Source organism: Gallinula chloropus (assembly GCF_964237585.1).
Source record: "Gallinula chloropus genome assembly, chromosome: 2".
NCBI classification, from domain to species: domain Eukaryota; kingdom Metazoa; phylum Chordata; class Aves; order Gruiformes; family Rallidae; genus Gallinula; species Gallinula chloropus.
In genome coordinates this window covers 135,808,680-135,827,271 of record NC_140086.1, presented here as the reverse complement: position 1 = coordinate 135,827,271, position 18,592 = coordinate 135,808,680, and the positions used below count along the sequence as shown (strand labels likewise).

The window sequence follows — 18,592 nt, the reverse complement described above, 5'->3', positions numbered from 1 at the left end:
GGACCCTTGTGTGTTTCTTGCTCAGATCTTTGGGCAAGAAAGATTTTTTTTTCCCTTCCTTGGCTTAATTTGCCCAAAATATTAATTAAATTTTTTTTTTTTTTTTTAGCTGTGTAGACCGGTTTAAGTATGACCAGAGAGCAGGAAAAGCAAAATGTTCCCAGTCCTGACAAACGTTAATTACCTCTTTCAATAAGTGGATATTGAAAGGGCTATGCATAACTGTGGGGAGCGGATTGGTCATGCCAGTGTAGTTCTGGAGTAACTGCACTAAAATGTGGTCAGCTCATATTGTAAATTGTTTTGATTTGTACACTAGAAAACCTCTGCTCTCTTTTTGTCCCTTGAGGTGAACCTGAGGAGGTGGTAGACCATCAAACTGGGAAGTATCTTTCAATGTTTCACTCAGTGAGAACTACCTAGCACCTGCCAGGCATTGTGCAACTAGATTCATGAGGCACTACCCTGAACTCGGTTCATACAAGATATGACCCACTCTGGTGAATGCATACAAATACTATGATTTGTTTGGTTTTGTTTTTGGTTTTTTTTTTTTTTAAGATTTACATTTTTTTCAGTGGATAAAAATGAAGGAAATCAGGGTTCTGCCAATACTGTACAAAAAATACAGTGCAGACTTCTGACCTAGGATTGTAGAAGCTACCTTCTAAACTAGAAAGCACAGAACTGCACTACCCTAGCACAGTGCCCAGTTTAATAAGGTCTGCTACCAGCTGGGTGTAATTAGCTTCTGTACAACATCATGTCCACACAGTTTGTCTGGTTTGAGGGACCTTCCTAGGATTTCTGTGTGGGATATTAATCAATACAATCTCAGGGCTGTATTCGGGTTTGCAATGATGATGTGCTCTAAATATTACAGAAAGGGTAATATAACTCATATAGAGAAATCTTCAACAGGTTTAAAGCATTAAGCTTTGCAATAGGACCCGAGTGCATGGTAGACCATATTGCCTTTATGTTTCTCCTTTCTCAGTTAGCAAATGTGAGTCTGAGATATAATTGAATGTAAATTTGAAGATAACTAAGGAAAAAGATTAGATTCAGAGATAAGGAATTTAGAATAAGTGAATCATATTCAGAAAAGAAAAGAAACACAAAACCTCAAAGAAAATGCTCTTCATGTTATAACTTGAAATTGAGGCAAGGAAAACCTTTTGTTCATCTCTCTGTTGTATGATCCTTTTTTACAATGAAATTCAGCACAAAGTGAATCTCAGCTGGTTTGGGATTATGTTACCATCTGGGGAAGATTTTGAAACAAGCCAAACCCGACAGATTTTCACCCGACCCCTTAAGAATTCTAATTGCCAGGAGTTAGGCATTTCTTAGGAGCAAACTGACAGTGCAGTAGCATGAGTCTGCAAGATCTCGCATGCAAGATCTTCTTGGCTAGAGACATTTTTTGATTCATGTAGAATCACCTAGAGCTCAGCAGGTATTTTTAATGTTTCTAGTTAGACTGTTTAATCTATGCTTCATCTGGAAACTATTGCAAATCTGTAATTAACAGTGTCAAGTGTGAGCATATTCTTGATGGTGGTGTTGGTTAAAGCCAATGTTGAATAGAGAGGGTCAAGCTGCATGCCTCAGGGGCTCTGTAGTGTACTTTAGAGTCCCTCAGTAGGGATTAACAATTAAGTTACTAGTTCAAATCCAGGAAAGGTCAAGAGTGATTAACACTCTTTGTTCCATTGGTTAGTGGGAAACAGATGTAAAATGAAGTGATGATCAAAATCCAATTCCTAGTAGATATTTTACATCATAAACAGCAAACTCCTAATGATCCCTTGCTGTCAATCTGACTAGAATGGTCAGTAATTGAACAGGCACAGAGATTGCCATGAAGCCCTTACTGCCATTCCCTTTAACAAAAAGTACTGTCATTTTCAGGCTGAAGGACAAGCTGGAAAATTGTAGTTATTCTGCCAGAGATTCTTGTGTTCTGTTGATATATTTGGAAATCTTTCATCTTGAGTAAAATCAAATAATATTTTGGACTACAAATATAGCTGAAGATTATTTTAAGTTCTCTCAAGAAGGAAGAACCTGTGATTTAAACCGGTCAGGTTTTGCTAATTTTAAATATACATGAGCAATCCTCAGATGGATTAATCTGACATGGATCTGCTGAAAAATTACTTAAGTGGTAGTCAACCATACTGGCAAAGGATCTGATTCTGCATTATGCAAAACATATGATCATAATTGAAAAAGCATGTGTGGTTTCAAAGAAAGTGTATCATAGTCACATTATGTGCATTATACATACAACCCCTGTCCCTTTGAAGAGCCTCCCTACCTTCAGGCAGGTTGACACTTCCTCCCAACTTAGTGTTGTCTGCAAACTTACTGAGGAAACATTAAATGCCTTCATCCAGGTCGTTGATAAAGATATTGAACAGAGCTGGACCCAGCACTGAGCCCTGGGCAACACCACTTGTGACTGGCCTCCAGCTGGATTTAGCTCCATTTGCTACAACTCTTTGGGCTCAGCCATCCACCCAGTTTTTTACCTAGCAGGGGGTGAGCTTGTCCATTCCAGTGGCAGCCAGTTTCTCAAGCAGAATGCTATGATAAACTGTGTCAAAGGCCTTCCTGAAGTCAAGGTGCACTGCATCCATAGCCTTTCCTCCATCCACTAGGCAGGTCACCTTGTCATAGATATGATCAGGTTAGTTTGGCAGGATCTGCCTTTTGTAAACCCATATTGACTGGGTGAGATGTTTGTTTCCAGTAAGTTTATAAAAAGTATATCATTAGAATTTTATTAAGTAAATTCAAAATGATGGAAAATATTCTTGTTACTAGGTAGCTTATGGGCTACTCAGAGCTGCTGTTGACCGATGGCTGAAGGATAAAGGGGGAAATGAAGGATTCATGTTTTGGAAGAGAGATTATCTTTGTATGGTTACTTTCCCTATCATTTTGAACAGATGAGGAAGTCAAATATTTCTGACTACTGAAGAACTGTTGGACTTGATCTTAATGGTCTTTTCCAACTTAAACAAATCTATGATTCTATTGAGCACAGGTATCCCTGGTCATGGAGAGAAATGGTATCTCTTAAACCTCTATGAATGGGTTTTAGGCTCTTTGATGACATGACACAACTCATTTATGTGCTGATTTTGTTTTCTTGATCCTGCATCCTTTTAAAACATCTTAGTAGTATTTTGTATATCAACTAGTTACTGGAATCAATCTTTCTTGGACATCCTGGATATGACATTCAAAAGAAAAGTCCAGAGATTTGTACTAAGTTTTAGCTCTGCAATTACTTTTGGACATCACCAATATTTCTTCTTTTAGGTTTGCCTTTGTCAAATCTGTTTCAGTAAGAAAGCTCTTGAGGGAAGTGAATATATATATATATATGTATATATATATAGTTTCTAGCAGACCCTAACCCTGACCACAGTGTGGTCCATGAGCATTGCAGTAACAGTGATAATACATAACACTAACTGTGGGTTTGGAAAGGATGCCTATTCTGCAAATGCATTTCAAAGAAATACAAGCAAAAGTGTCATTTAGTCCCTGAAAATTGGAACTGCTAAGCATTTGTATTTAAATTAAATGCTTTTATGAGTTCATTGAATGTTATTTAGCAAGTATATTATAGTGAAAGCATGTTACCTATTACCTTAGAATGAGGATTTTATTGCTCTTTCATAGTTATCTTTTGTATCAGCATTTGGCAGGTAACAAATGAAATTTGCTTGCTAAGGTTAAATTGTTTTGTGCTGCTGCTCAGCCACAGCTCTAGAGGATGAAACAATGCAAAAAAGTTACTTGCTTTTTTGGGCAGACATGGAAATATATTAATATATGGTGATCTTGACCTGTCTTTGAAGAAATGTTTATTCTCTGAAAGGCAAAAAACCTTAATTCATGTCTGAATCACTCCATTGAAATCCTGCTCATGCAGGAGGCTGTGTGAATGGAGCTGCAGATAGAATTGCCTCCCAAAATGCAGTGTGATTAAGGTGGTGATGCTCGGAACAGACTGAGGTCAAAGCAGAATGAACTCCAAGTATCAGTTAAAAAAAAAATGAAGTTTCTCTGGAACTTGGTATGAAAAGTTCCTGTTTCTCCATCCCTTTTCAATACCGCAGCATTTCCTGACTCATGCATATTTGGGAGCAATAAATCCAGATTCTCCCTGAATCCTGAACTTGTTATACTTTAAGAGTATGAAAACCCGCTGCTAGGTAAGTATTAAAGCCCATATTTGCAAGGATACTAGCTGTAGTGTTTTCTTTAAATTTCAAAAAAACTTCTGCTCTGCAGGTTTCCCTTTAGTCTAAGTCCATTTTGATAGCTGGTTGATTTTTTTTTTACATACCTGAGGAGTCCTTGTGATACAAGGTCAGAATAATAAATTTTATGTTTTTTATTCTTTATGTAGGAAAAGTAATATAATGCCATCACTACTTTATTACTCTGCAGTCATTCTGTTACTATGTAACTTAAAATACTTCAACCATCAGCATTTGGAGAAAGTTCATAGATGTAGGGCACTCCATTATAATTTTCCTTTAAAGACTGTATTTCTTCTGGTCACCCTGCCTAGAAATGCAGTTATGGATCAAGACACTGGAGCTAGTTCTGAGGTGAGCTGACGAGATGGCAAACTGAGAGTGCACTATATTTTCACTAGTATAACCAGTACTTTAGGGCTCAGTATTTCTCTTTATAAGGTGAGTTAATATTTCCTGATAATTGGAAATATTCGGACCTTTTCTGAGGATTAAGAAGTTCTGAAAGGTTTATGAAATCAATACTCAAGTTTTGGTTAAATACGTCTTTCTGTAATTTGAAGGTGCTCCACAGAAGGCAGCAGGCATAAAATAACCCCAAAGATATCAGCTTACTAGACCTTGAACTATCTTGTATTCAACTTGCTTCAGTACATCTTAATATGAATTTAAATCAATGATTCAAAACTACTGTATGTTGCAGGAGGGGACTCATGGTCCTCCACAGACAAGCTCACAGCAGTGCTTATTATCCTAGAAATCAGTGTGCTGAAGCAATGTTCACATATTTTCTTCCCAAGTTTTTTGTTTCAGTGTGAAAAACTTACAAAGAATAACCTCCTTCAACTTATGTGTCAATGCCCAAAGGACTCTTAACTCATCTCAGTTTAAATTAATGACCTTAGTGATAGTACTAGCAATTGGACCATGGCTCTCATGAGCCAGATATTTGCATATGGAATTTGATTAATCCTGCTGGCTATTAATTTTCTCTTTTAATTAGGTATGATACTATTGCAGGAAGAAAATACAAGACTACTGTAAGGCACAGACAATGTTGATCTGTTGGGTATTCTTTCGTGTTTAGTTTGGCTGTGCTAAGTTCCCTCACAATATCTGCTTGGATCAACTCAGAAAGGTACCATGCAACTGAAAACTGGTCTTTGCAAGTTCAGGGATAAGCACTGCCAAGAAATGTTGAATGAAAATGACTAGTTTAAAAGAGGTAGAGAAATTGGTGTACATTATCCTGTTTAGTACCCTGTAACTGTATTCCTCCTAACACTTTAATAGGTCTCTTGTGACACCTGCATCCAGAGTCACCTGAAGACCAGTTAAGTAAGCTGGGTGTAGTAATTTTTCTGAGGCTACTTTTTCTTCCTGCATACAGACTGAGCAAATGTACACTGATGGTAGTCAGAATAAATATTGCCTGGATCTTGTAAATATGTAAGGTGTGGTTTCTCCCAGTATCCAATAGGAAAATCTGTATTTCTTTGACATTTCTGAGCTTTGGGAGCATTGCAATGGGTTTGTGTATGTCATAAGCCCTTGGCTTGCCCAGCAGAGCCAGTGCCCTCATGCTGCTTGCTGCTTAGCAGACCCCTGGAAGAATTAGCAGACCTTGACAAAACCATCAAGAAAGTATCAATAAAAATTAATTGAGTACCTTTGCAGTAGAATAGCTGTTTGATCTTCCCCTCCCTTACCAGAAAAACATTAAAGAAACACACCTCTTTCCTCAGAGATGGATTTTAATAGATTTTGATATCTATTGACTGACTGAATGAATGATCAATGTTTATTAAACAAACACAGTTAGAAAGGGAATATATTGCTGCCTCTTGATGAAATTCAAAGAGAAGAAAACCGTGCTGTCTTTGGGATCACAGAAAACATCTGAGAAGTCAGTATGCATATCTGGCAAGGGCATAAGGTGAAGACAGCACAAATGTTAGCAGGGATACACCAAATTCCTACTGAAGTCTGGAATGGCTGCTGCTGTGCTTTTAATATGCTTTTTCTGAAGTATTCATCTGGTTTTAATAAATGTATAACTCATAGTGAACAATAGAAAATTATTATGAAATGAATCTGTCCTTTTGCAATAGAATTTCATATACTTGTATAAGCCCTTTTTTGTATTTCATGAGCATCTCATACAGATACACAATTTCTTTTTGTGGAAATGTACACTCTGGCAACATCAGTGGGAGTTAAATCTCCTCAAAAGACATTTTTGTTCAAATTCAGTTTCTAGAATGCACCTGTGAATAACTATGTGGAAAGTGACTCAGTTGCATCAACTTTCTAATGCTTTTCTTTGTAAAAATATGGTATTGCACACAGTAGCAACACAATAATTGAGTAAAACATATTTTATTTTTCTTAAACTTTTTATATTAAAAATGGATGACTGGAAAATGTATATATAATATGAATAACATTAATAGTGCATGTTAATAATGCACAGTGGCTTCTTCCATCATATAGTACCAGGATATCCTCTGTTCGACCAGTGCGAAACACAGTATAGTCTTTTTCACCTTCTTCAGAAGGTATCTCTAGCCATATGAAAATGGACATTTTCTTCAGTGTGTTATATGTAAAGCAAGTTACAGTCCACATTTTGATTAAAATGTTGCTCTGTGGCCTTTCATATAAAATCTAATTTTATTTAATATTACTTTCTACATGTATGCAGAAAATGGCAAGCCAAAATTAATAAAAAAAGGCTTATAGGAATGTGGAAGTAGAACAATAGATCCTTGACAAAATTTATTTACCTAGCTAGACTTTCATTTCAAAGTTAGCAGTACTCTGTGATACTGGTATAATACAGAGGTCTTAAAACTCTGTTAGACATTTTTAACCCACTTTAATTTATTCCATGGAAGTTTAATCCCCTGCTGAACGGAGATGGGGTGAATTTTCAAAAGTCATAATCCACTGAAGTAAAAAATCTTTAATGACAACATAGGCAGCAGGCTTCAAGAGTTTAGTTTAAATTCTTTCTAAAAATGTAAAACGTAGGGCAAGAGTTAATAGGATATTTCATACAGTTATATTTCAATCCTTTCCCAAATCTTTATAAATTCGCTTGCATCTCAGCCATTAGAAATATTTGGGCTGAATTCCTGTACTTCTAAGGCAAAAAGCAGAAAGCTGTAAAATTGTAATGTGAAGATTTTCATAGTGTGCATTGTAACTCATTTGGTCCTTCAGTTCACAGACTATTATATGGCTCTAAATTGAAAGAGAAATGATGTTTTACAAACGAAATGCTTTCCATTCTGCCTTAACTAGGCAAGAGAATGAAAACAATCTACATAATACCACATGATCTTCATTGTTTTGCCTTGTCTAGGAGTTTTATAATTGACTTTACTGTTGGGTCGGGATTTGGCCCATAAATTGAACCAAGAGAGTCCATACATTTCATATGTATTCCAAAAATACAGTTTTATACTGCCCCTTGACTGCCACTGTTTGAGCTGCCTTGATCTTCAAGCACCTGTAAATCACACACCTCCTTTTTCAGTCCTGGAAGCTCCCCTAGTGTCAGCCATAAACTTTCACAGCTCTGCTTGGCCTGAGCTTCCAGGTACCAAGCTTCCTTCTGCCTGGACTCCTCATGAAAAATGCTGCTGCTATGCTAGATTTTGTTGTGGCCTGCTGGACAAGAATTTAGGTGGCATCAAATGCAGCTAAGAAGTGACTTGCTCAAACAAACAGGAGGGGAGGGTTCCTCAGAAAGTCTGATGCTAACTGTTGGAACTACTGGTCACAGGTTGTTTCAGATGCTGGAAATTTCAGAGATGGCCAAATTATTGTAAGTGATATTTCTTGAAGGTTATTAAATTAATAGCTTAAGAAGTCTTTGATCTGAAAAAGTTTGAAGATAGAAAAAAATTATGTAGAAGTTGTATATTCTATACCTGATTTTGGAATATTTGACAAAAATAAACTTACCTAATTTTTTATTACCTTGTTCAGGACTAGATGGACATTTGGTTTTACTTGCTAATATTCTCAAAATCTTAATTGTCAATTTCTATAATTTCTTTTTTTTTCTCCTGGGAGTTACCATTTTGAAGGAAAAGCAATGAGATTCCTTCTCTGAAAGATAAGTGGGAGCAGCCTTTGTGTTCTTGCCATGGTGTTCTCTCCAGGGCAGACTTTGCACCACAATTCAGATTTTTCTTGCTTACCCGTAGGCATCTAGATGAAGAGCATTTACTCAATCATTGAAGATTCATCAATAGCTAATAGAGATAGAGGAGGTAGCTAATTCCCATTTCTCTCTCTGTATTGATTATGGAATAAACCTAGACGAATCATTTAGACCTAAGAGCACAGGTGAGTGAGGTGATCAGTGAGGTAATTCCTACCCTGGAACACGGACTGGGCTGGCACAGAACATGCACTCTTTCCTCATATGTGGTGGCAGGCCACCACTTGCTTTCACCAGTCCCTTACGATTCACAGGGCTTGTGGCAGTAGCACAGTTTAGCCCACAGTCATCATGAATGCAAGGGAGAGGAGACTCTAAACTAAAATTTGACATGGTAATTTTTAAGTATTCTCATTGGAAACTAACCACTAAAAGTGTTTTATCTGTTTTATCACCCTTGAACTTCCTCAAAGTTATTTAAGACTTGATAGTTTTCAGGCATATTTATACATGAAGCAACTAACACTGTGTAGAACACTGTAAAACTGTAACTTGTGCTAGTTATTTTTCTTTTGCAAAACAGAAAAAAAAAGGTTAAGAATTATAATTTCTCAAAAAAAAAGTGTCTCTGTTATTTCATTAGTGTCCTCATCTTTCTGTGGGTACAAATGTTCTAATTAGTCTTTGATTCTTAGTCAGATCTCAAACAGATATCAATTTATATAGGCACTCTAATTTCAATGATGTTAACTTTCATGGAATTTATATCGGCTGTTGGCAGCTGAATTTATATCAGCTTCTGGTCTTGTATAACCTCTGTTCTGTGAGTGATGAAAAATTCTCAGGTAGCTACAACGGCCATTTGGAGCAAACACAATAGCTTATAGATTAGGACAAGACAAATACAGAATTTAAAGCTGAACTGAGCACAGTTGATAGTATTAAACTGATCTTTTTCAATCCTGTAGGAGATCTACACAAAAATTGCAGTAACAGTGTAGATTAAGATCAATTTCCTAACTTAAAGACACTGTCTTTTGTCTGTGTGACAGGTTTTTTTCCTTTTACTTAAGTGAATGATCCCAGGCGTTTACTTTACAAAATATTGTTGAAGACTTCAGATGCTGCTTTTTATTTTTCTATGGTCATTAATGGAAGGAGGTCACCATATGAATTCTACAGGTCTCTGTATAAGGACCTATGCTGTTTAATATATTTCTAAATGACTTGGGAAAGGAGAGTCAGAAAATTTGTTGATGACATAAAATATTTCAGAGTAGAAAAGACAGGAGTAATGGCAAAAAGAACTTATCAAAATTAGTAAATGGGCAATAAATTAAGGAAAGAATTTCTGTGGTAACAAATGTAACAACCTAACAAAGTTCCACGTAAGCATCAATTCAGTGCCCATTAATGATCAAAATTAAGTAAAATATTCTGTATTAATAGAGAAAAAAAGAGTGAACAAATAGTAGAAGGCTATTTGCCACCATGGTTCTGCCACATTGTGGACAGAATCATAGAATCGTAGAATCATAGAATGGTCTGGGTTGGAAGGGACCCCAAGGATCATAGAGCTCCAACCCCCCTGCCACAGGCAGGGACACCAACCTCCAGGCCTGGATCTACACAAGGCTGCCCAGGGCCCCATCCAACCTGGCCTTGGACACCTCCAGGGATGGGGAATCCACTAACTGTCTGGGCAGCCTGTTCCAGCACCTCACCACTCTTTCTGTAAAAAACTTCCCCCTAATATCTAATCTAAACCTTCCCTCCTTTAGCTTTGGTCCATTCCCCCTTGTCCTGCCATTATCTGCTCTTTTAAAAAGTTGAATCCCCTCCTGCTTATTAGCTCCCTTCAGGTACTGGAAGGCTGCAATGAGGTCCCCCCGCAGCCTTCTCTTCTCCAGGCTGAACAAGCCCAGCTCCCTCAGCCTCTCTTTGTAGGGCAGGTGCTCCAGCCCTCTAATCATCCTTGTGGCCCTCTGAACCCTCTCCAACAGTTCCACATCTTTCTTGTATTGGGGGCCCCAGATCTGGACACAGTACTCCAGATGGGGCCTCACGAGGGCAGAGTAGAGGGGGACAATCGCCTCCCTGTCCCTGCTGGCCACTCCTCTCCTGATGGAGCCCAGGATACCATTGGCCCTACGAGCTGCAAGAGCACACTGCTGGCTCATGTCAAGCTTTTCATCCACCACAATCCCCAAGTCCTTCTCAGCAGGGCTACTCTCAAGAAGAGCAGGGCTACTCTCAAGAAGAATATTATGTGCCAAGAAGAATATTATGTGGATATCATGTGCCATCCTGTGCTCCTTGTCTTAATGACAGAACAGAGAGCAGAACTGAGGAGGCTTGGAGTAGGCAGCAAAGGCAATTCAAAGATATGGAATGGTGTAAGTGCAAGGAATTATTTGTGTGACCCAGTACACTTGTACTCAGGGCAAAAGAAGTGATCAGTTTGTTTACCACTATGAATAGATGTAGCTGAGTCTTGTATCGGTGATCTAGAAGTAGGCTTCATTCTGTATATATAAATAATTACATTTTCCACATACTGATATTTGTAGAATAAATATGAGTAGTGTAACAGCAAAACATAGCATGGGAAGTGTAGATAGAGACTGGATAGAATGAAAGATTCCCCAAAGGTGTCAGGAACCAGGTAGAAAGAAAAAAAACAGTGAGAGGCAATAGAATGGTGTTCAATTCATTGTTCAAGCATGGTCAAAGGTTTACAAAGAGTCAGGGGAGAGTGGACAAACCTGCTGAAGAGCAGTCTACTTGAGAGTTACTGAAACATAAAACATACACAAAACCATATCTAGCAAGTGAGACTAGAAATATTTGACAGCTGGGAAGAAATTAGGGAACTAACATATCCTTGCCATGTTTTTGTTCTCCAGGCATCTCTCAGAGCTGCTGTTGGAGACAGGATATTTTTCTAAATGAGTCTGGTTTGATCCTGGATAGCCACTTTTGTGTTCACATTTGACACAGTGGGTCAGCATTTACTATTCTATTTGTCAAATTCATCCGAGTTTGCACTATTTTATTGACCAATCCATATACTTTCCATATCATGTAGATAAAAACTTTATGGGCAATATTAATGTGTAGTGTTTTCCATGCTTGTTCGTTCGATCTGAAATATTTTGTAACAGGTGCAAGTGTTTTCTGCGCTTTAACCCCCCTTTCTAATAATCATATCTCCATTAAATTCCATTTTCAGTTTATTTTTTTGTTGTCACATTTCTGTGGAATATTAAGTCTGATTTGCCTGGAAATTATTTAGTGAAAAAAATACTTTCATGCCACCAGTAACTTTGTATGGTCTGTAGACAGGTATAGGAAGACAAATCCATCAAAGTAGCATAGTAAATGAAGTTCAGGTTTTCCTTCACCCATTGTATAAGCAAGATTAATGTGGGGAAACCGGATCCAGCTAAAATTTTCTGAGTTCTGCCCTGCCTTAATAATAGTCCAGCTTATATTTATGTCCACCAGTACTCTTCTACCCATGCTGTGTCTGAGATACCTGACCGAGGAAAGAAAATTCTGAATCCTTGTATACAGAGCAACAGAGCACTGCCAAATTCTTATAGTGCTATGCCAGCAAAAACAATCTTGGGTTTGATTAGATATTTACCTGAAGAGAGAGATTTTCTACCTTGAGTATTAGATTGTTTGTTTACATTTTCATTTGCCCTCAAGTAGTCATACATTCAGAGGAATAAATACATAATTTCTAAACCAATACTGTAATTATAGGTAATGAACTGTAATGGAGCTAGAATAAAAGGAAAAGAGTGAGAAATCAAGAGGCATTCTATACCTCTTTGAATTACTATTTCTTTTAATCTCAAATTGTTCAGTCTTAAATTAATGTTAATATACCTGTGGTTGAATTTACACTGAGAAGAGGGCCTAAATCACTACTTGAGGCCTTCATGGCTTCCCAAGATCCCTTTCCAACTTTGTTTTCTCTGCTCCAAATATTCAGGTTTTGCCTGACAAAGCATTTAAACTCAGTGTACTGAAAGGGAACTCAAAAATTTCAGAGATAAATAAACTGTCTATCCTCAGGATTATTTAACTGAACTACACATATTCATTAAAATGCATTTAATGACGTTAAACATCATCAGAAAAAAATTCTTCACCCTCTAAAGAAAGGTTAAAGAATGAATGCAGTATTCTAGTTAAATGAACTAACAACTGAATTACCAATTAATTCCTGTGTCTTTTTTAATGACGCTTTGGGATACTGTGCCAAATGAAACCACTGTCTTTGCTCCCTCCGAGAAGCAGCAGAAGAAAAGGAATAATAATTTGTCATTATTTATTGGAAAAGAATTACCAGGCAGCCAGGTCCTTGCACCTTTTTGATGGCAGTAAACTTTACTAGGTAGTGGAAATTCCTACATTCCATTAAAATTACAAGACCAAAATCAAAGGTCACTCTGCTGTGCTTACTGAGTGCTTTTCCCTTGACAATTGTAGCATTGGATAAGCACTTCTAAATCTCTTTGCTCCTTACTATTGTTCTCTACAGACACTGTTGACATCATAATAATTCAAAATTCTAGATACGCAGTCACAGAGGAAATTCCCCTCCTCAGTCCTTTTGCAACTTTGATATATTACACAGTAGTTGTGCTGTGGATTAATCCCAGTGGGCAACTAAGCACCACACAGTTGCTTGCTTACTTCTCCCCCCTTCCCCAGTATTACAGAGAAAGAGGAAAGGAAGGTTAAAAGTAAGAAAACTTGGGGGAGAAAATAAAAAAAGTTTATTAAGTGAAGGATAAGAGGAAGAGCATAGAATAAAACAAAACAACGGATGCAAAGACATCTTTCACCACCTACCCTAGGTAGAGTGATGCCCAGACATTTCCTGAGCAAAAGATGATTAACAACCATATTGCCCGCCCCCTCCCACCCAACCCCGCACTCTGCCAAACTCCTCTCTTTTCCTTTTAGTTGCTGAGCATGATGTTGTATTGTATGGCATATCTCTTTGGTCAGTTCACATCATCTGCTCTGTTGTGTCCCTAGTCTATTGCATACCCCCAGCCACCAGTCTGTTCACATGGGGGGCTAAGAAGGAAACAGAGAGGACCCTGATGCTCTGCAAACACTGTTCAGCAAGAGCCAAAATACTAATATGCTATCAGTGTTTTGGTCAAAAATAATATGAGCACCATATGAGCTGCTGTGAAGAAAGTTAACTCTATCCTAGCCAGGCCCAGTACAAGTGGGCCAAAATATTTTATCTAGGAGTAGTACTGGGCTGTGGAAAAGAAGGCAACTCTGGTTATAGTGTACTAACTGGTAAGGTAGAGCATGCAGGTTCCTGAATTACATGTAAATATACTCAGGGAAGAGGTCACCTCCTACCGCCCCTCCTGCCTAGAATTTGGGCTGCTTGGTGTTTTATCTCTCCATTAGCCATTTAAAATTGGCTCTTTTTTCATGTATTGCTAAAATAGGTCTGTTTCAGTGAGGTAGTTTTCACGCCACTGAGTGCAAAATCTCGTGTATTTGCATGATCTTTCCTGTGTTATTACAGCCTTGTGGTTAGACGGAAGAAAGACAGAAGTAAATTGTGGATTAGTTCATGTGAAAATAACTGCTGCATTGGCATTCTATTACACAGCAATGCTCTGTATTATTGGGTGTGCGAGTCTCTGAGGATACATATAGCTACTTTCTATAGCACATAGTATACTAACAGTATATGAAAAAGCAGTTGGCTGGAAAATGTTAGTGAAGAACAATGAATTCTTGAGCTTTTTTATTAACCCTTGTGGGCTGTTTTTTTCTAATGCTTACACAGACACTTGACTAGGGAGAGCAGGTTCAGGCATTTAATCATGAATGCAGCCACTTACCCACACTGAAAATCAGAAACAGAGGTCTCGGGGTTAACTGCATGGCCAGAGGTCTTTCAGGTATTACAGAATCAATGACAGTAACAATCAATTGTATTTGTTAGATCAGGTATGAAGCAGTATAGGGTGCATGGAATCTGAATCATCCATTTCCATGTAATATGCTGGCTTTCAAAAAAACTCATGTAATGGATCAGTCAGCAACTATTTCAGAAAATACCTGCTTGCTTTCCTGGGTGTTCAGTTTTATACATCTAAAAACCAGAGACCTTCTCTTTTAAAAGGCTTCGTGTACATCTTGTTACATGGAACTTGTAGTGTAATCTTATGAAATGTAAATCATCAGATGCAGAAGGGAAAACAAAGGAAAAAACAAGCTGTGAGCAAAGAAAAATATAGTGGTAAGCAATCTGTATCTTACCTACAGATTGCAGGTATTCTAGTTATGCTAGCTAACTGCTTAGATACATAGCGGGTTGACAGATTCATGCTAGACAGGCACATTTTTTCTTTTAGCTACATTCCTTTTCTTATTTCACACTCCTTCCCCATATGCCATGGCAAAATTATATTCTGAGTCTCTTTCTTTCTCCCCGTGACATCTTCATTGCTGCTTCATTAACCAGTGCGCCATCAGTGCATTTCATTACAGTTTCTCTCCTGGCTCACTGTGTTGATGCTAAGATGCTGCTACAAACTGGGTATCAAAATGCTATTCTGTGTTTTAATCCTTCCTTTCATTCAAAAGAGGAGGAAATCATCTCCTTCGCACAATTCTAAATAAAACCCATCTTTTATCTATTACTCTTACTGGCCCACCAACCTGAAATGCACTGGGGAGGTATAGTGTGGGATGTGACAGATTTATTTACCTATTTGTTTACTGTAAAAGGCTGGGGGCATGACTCCTATGTGATCAGTGTATTAAGACAATTTAGGCTGATTTTATGTATCTTCTTTCAACTGACCTTGAAAAAGTACTGAAGTTAATGAAAGCATGCTTCTGTTCCATGATTGTTTGGAAACAAAAAGGCCATGCTGTGATAGATATCCTCTGTGACATATACCTCCAGTTGTACCAGCAGGGAGGAGCCATGATTTAAATACTTGCTGGTTTCCAATGGACTTCCTGGGCTGGGAATACACTCAATTCATTTTTAAGTGAAGAGAAAGGTCTAACTGCACGTATGATAGGAGTGCATAAATCAGTGCCAGGACACAGAGGAATAAAACAGACATTCAGAATCTTCCATGTAGCCATAAAAAAGGGAAATAAGAAGGTTGATGGCCTCTTCAGAGCAGCCCAAATGTTACAAAATGTGGCAACGTGTCTGGTGCAAATTTTTAGGGGCAATGGGGCTAAGGGTACTGTTCTTCACATCCACCCCCTGCCCCCTGCCAATTCCAGTCCTCCCTGCTTTGCTCTGTCAGAGCTCTCTACCAGTGCTGCATGTCAGACAGCTGTGAGGCTGCATCTGTTCTCTGTTTTCCACACAATTAAGGCAAAGAGAAAAAAAATATAAATAAGACAAATTGCTCTGACACTGAAGTATTGAAAAACTGTGTCTGAAGTTTATGATTTTGTAGGAACTTGGTTTAAGATTTTATCTTTTTTTAAATGGGATTTTGCTGGGTGTTTAATTACTACTTTTTATTACTAATAATAGGTGGTCCTATTTTTCTTGTAAATACACAGGTGACTTTCTCTCTTACACAGATTACTTTTTGATTTGGGGAGGAAGTTGTGAAAAAAAAGAGGTGGTGAGGAAGGGAAAAATGCATGTCATGCTAGATACAGACAAGGCAAATCTGTATGGGACCTTAAGAAAAACCTGTGATTCCTCCTTCATTAATTGAGGTACAGCACACAGTATGTACAGCTGTCAATGCAAAACTCATTAAAATTTTCATTATTCTATTATTTATATTGTAGTTGTGACTGAAGGTCCCAGCCAAGAACACAGACCAATGTGTATTCATAAAAGGAGTAGGGAAATTATATTACTATTATTAGATCTATAATGACATGGACTCTGTGCATGGTCAGGCTGGCACCACCAAGACAGCACCCTGACAATGGACTCCAAAGGCAGCAAAAATAAATGAATGTGACTGTGATGGTGGAAGACACAGTCTTTGCAGAGAGAACATTCAAGCAAGAGTGCTTCACTCCGAGATGGGAAATGGCCAATGAAAGCCCTGCATGGAATGAAGGGTGACATGGCTTTGCACCTTAGTTTTTGCAGTACTTCATTACATAATTACCTCTGAACAGGCATCATAACAGAAGTAACTTTCAGGTCAAAGATTAAAGTGGATGGCTGGGATTAAATCTGAAGTCCAGTGTAAAAGACTAGCAAAGGAGAATTAAGTAACAGATGCTTAAAAAGCAGAGGAAAATAGGCATTTCTGGTTTGTTTTACTGAGTGCAGAGATAAAATTTCTCCAAAAAAAAAAATCTGTGATTCTGAAATCTGATCATTTTGGTCTGAGGTGTGAATGATGTGTTTTTCATTACAAATCTCAATATATCCCTTCTTTCTTCTTCCCTTCCTTCTTTTTCAGGTTACCTGTGCAAATTTAACAAATGGAGGAAAAACAGAACTTCTAAAATCAGGAAGCTCCAAATCCACACTAAAGCACATATGGACAGAAAGTAGCAAAGACTTGTCCATCAGCCGACTGCTGTCACAGACTTTTCGTGGAAAGGAAAATGATACAGATTTGGACCTGCGGTACGATGCCCCAGAAACTTATTCTGAGCAAGACCTCTGGGACTGGCTGAGGAACTCCACAGACCTGCAAGAGCCTCGGCCCAGAGCAAAGAGACGGCCCATCGTCAAGACTGGGAAATTTAAGAAAATGTTTGGCTGGGGAGATTTTCATTCCAACATCAAGACTGTGAAGCTAAATCTGTTAATAACAGGGAAAATCGTTGACCATGGCAATGGGACATTTAGTGTTTACTTCAGGCATAACTCCACTGGTCAAGGGAATGTATCTGTGAGCCTAGTGCCCCCTACAAAAATAGTGGAATTTGACTTGGCACAACAGACGGTGATTGATGCCAAAGATTCCAAGTCCTTTAACTGTCGAATTGAGTATGAAAAGGTTGACAAGGCTACCAAGAACACACTCTGCAACTATGATCCTTCAAAAACGTGTTATCAGGAGCAGACCCAGAGCCACGTGTCATGGCTCTGCTCCAAGCCCTTTAAAGTAATCTGTATTTACATTTCCTTTTATAGTACAGATTATAAACTAGTACAAAAGGTGTGTCCTGATTACAACTACCACAGTGACACACCCTACTTCCCATCAGGGTGAGGACCAACATGTGTCTGAGACTGAAGCCTGGGAATAAAAGAGGCCGTATGACAGGGCTGTAAACCTCAAGGAGGAAGGCCACATCTATTGCCTGGAATGTGTCTACCTGCTGCTGCTGATGTCAAATGGCTGCAAATATGTTAGTGGAAAACAATCTAATGTAATTTTTTTTTTTGCCCAGTCAGCTCCATGTATCAATCTAGTTGTAAATCACTATGGATTAGAAATAAAACCATACACATACACAGAGACACACACTCTTCAGATCACATCTATCGAGATTCCTGTTAAGAGAGCTTTCATTGTGTGATATCTAAGGTTTCAGGATAACCTATCATCAAGAAAAATGGATTAACTAGACAGAGAATGGTTTCTAATGCAGACTGTTATGGAAATATCTTTGAAAGTCCGTTGACTACACGCCAATCAATAATCCCCACTCATGCATTCTACTGCTTGGAGTAGCTGTACTGGTAAATAATACTGTAGGAGTAAATACTTGTTAAAATGGGAAAAATGTGTGTCTAAAGTTCAGTATTCTTTATTATATGAACACAGCAAAGCATCGTGACTTTTTTCCAGCATACAGTAGGCACATTCGAGGTGGTGTTACGTGGCTCTTTTTCCATGGAGCGAGTCTGTTACTAGTAAAGATGGGCAAACATTTGGAATTTACATGTGGGCAGACATTCTGGTTTCATGTTTCTCTGAGTCTTTAAGCTCTGATTCTTTAAACCTGGTTGAGTTTAGGCCAGCTAAGCTATTTAAAAACTCTCAAACTGATCTCTAAGAAGGAAAATGCTTGGCTGAGGACATGTAAGTTATAAGTGGCTGTCTTATCTTTATTACAAAAATATTGTAACAAATTCAATATCCTAGTCTTCATTTGTATGAATGGTTTGTATTGTATATAA

General features: G+C 38.1%; 1 protein-coding gene across 1 annotated transcript in view; it reads left to right on the top strand.

The window, feature by feature from the left end:
* Window positions 1-17,678, top strand: part of NXPH1 (neurexophilin 1) — a gene marked incomplete at its 3' end in the record, with an annotated part of 145,209 nt that extends 127,531 nt beyond the window's left edge. The window contains exon 2 of the mRNA XM_084280410.1: window positions 16,917-17,678. Within this exon, the coding sequence (XP_084136536.1) occupies window positions 16,917-17,678 (762 nt within the window). The remainder of the gene's footprint in view (window positions 1-16,916) is intronic.
* Window positions 17,679-18,592: the final 914 nt, after the last annotated feature.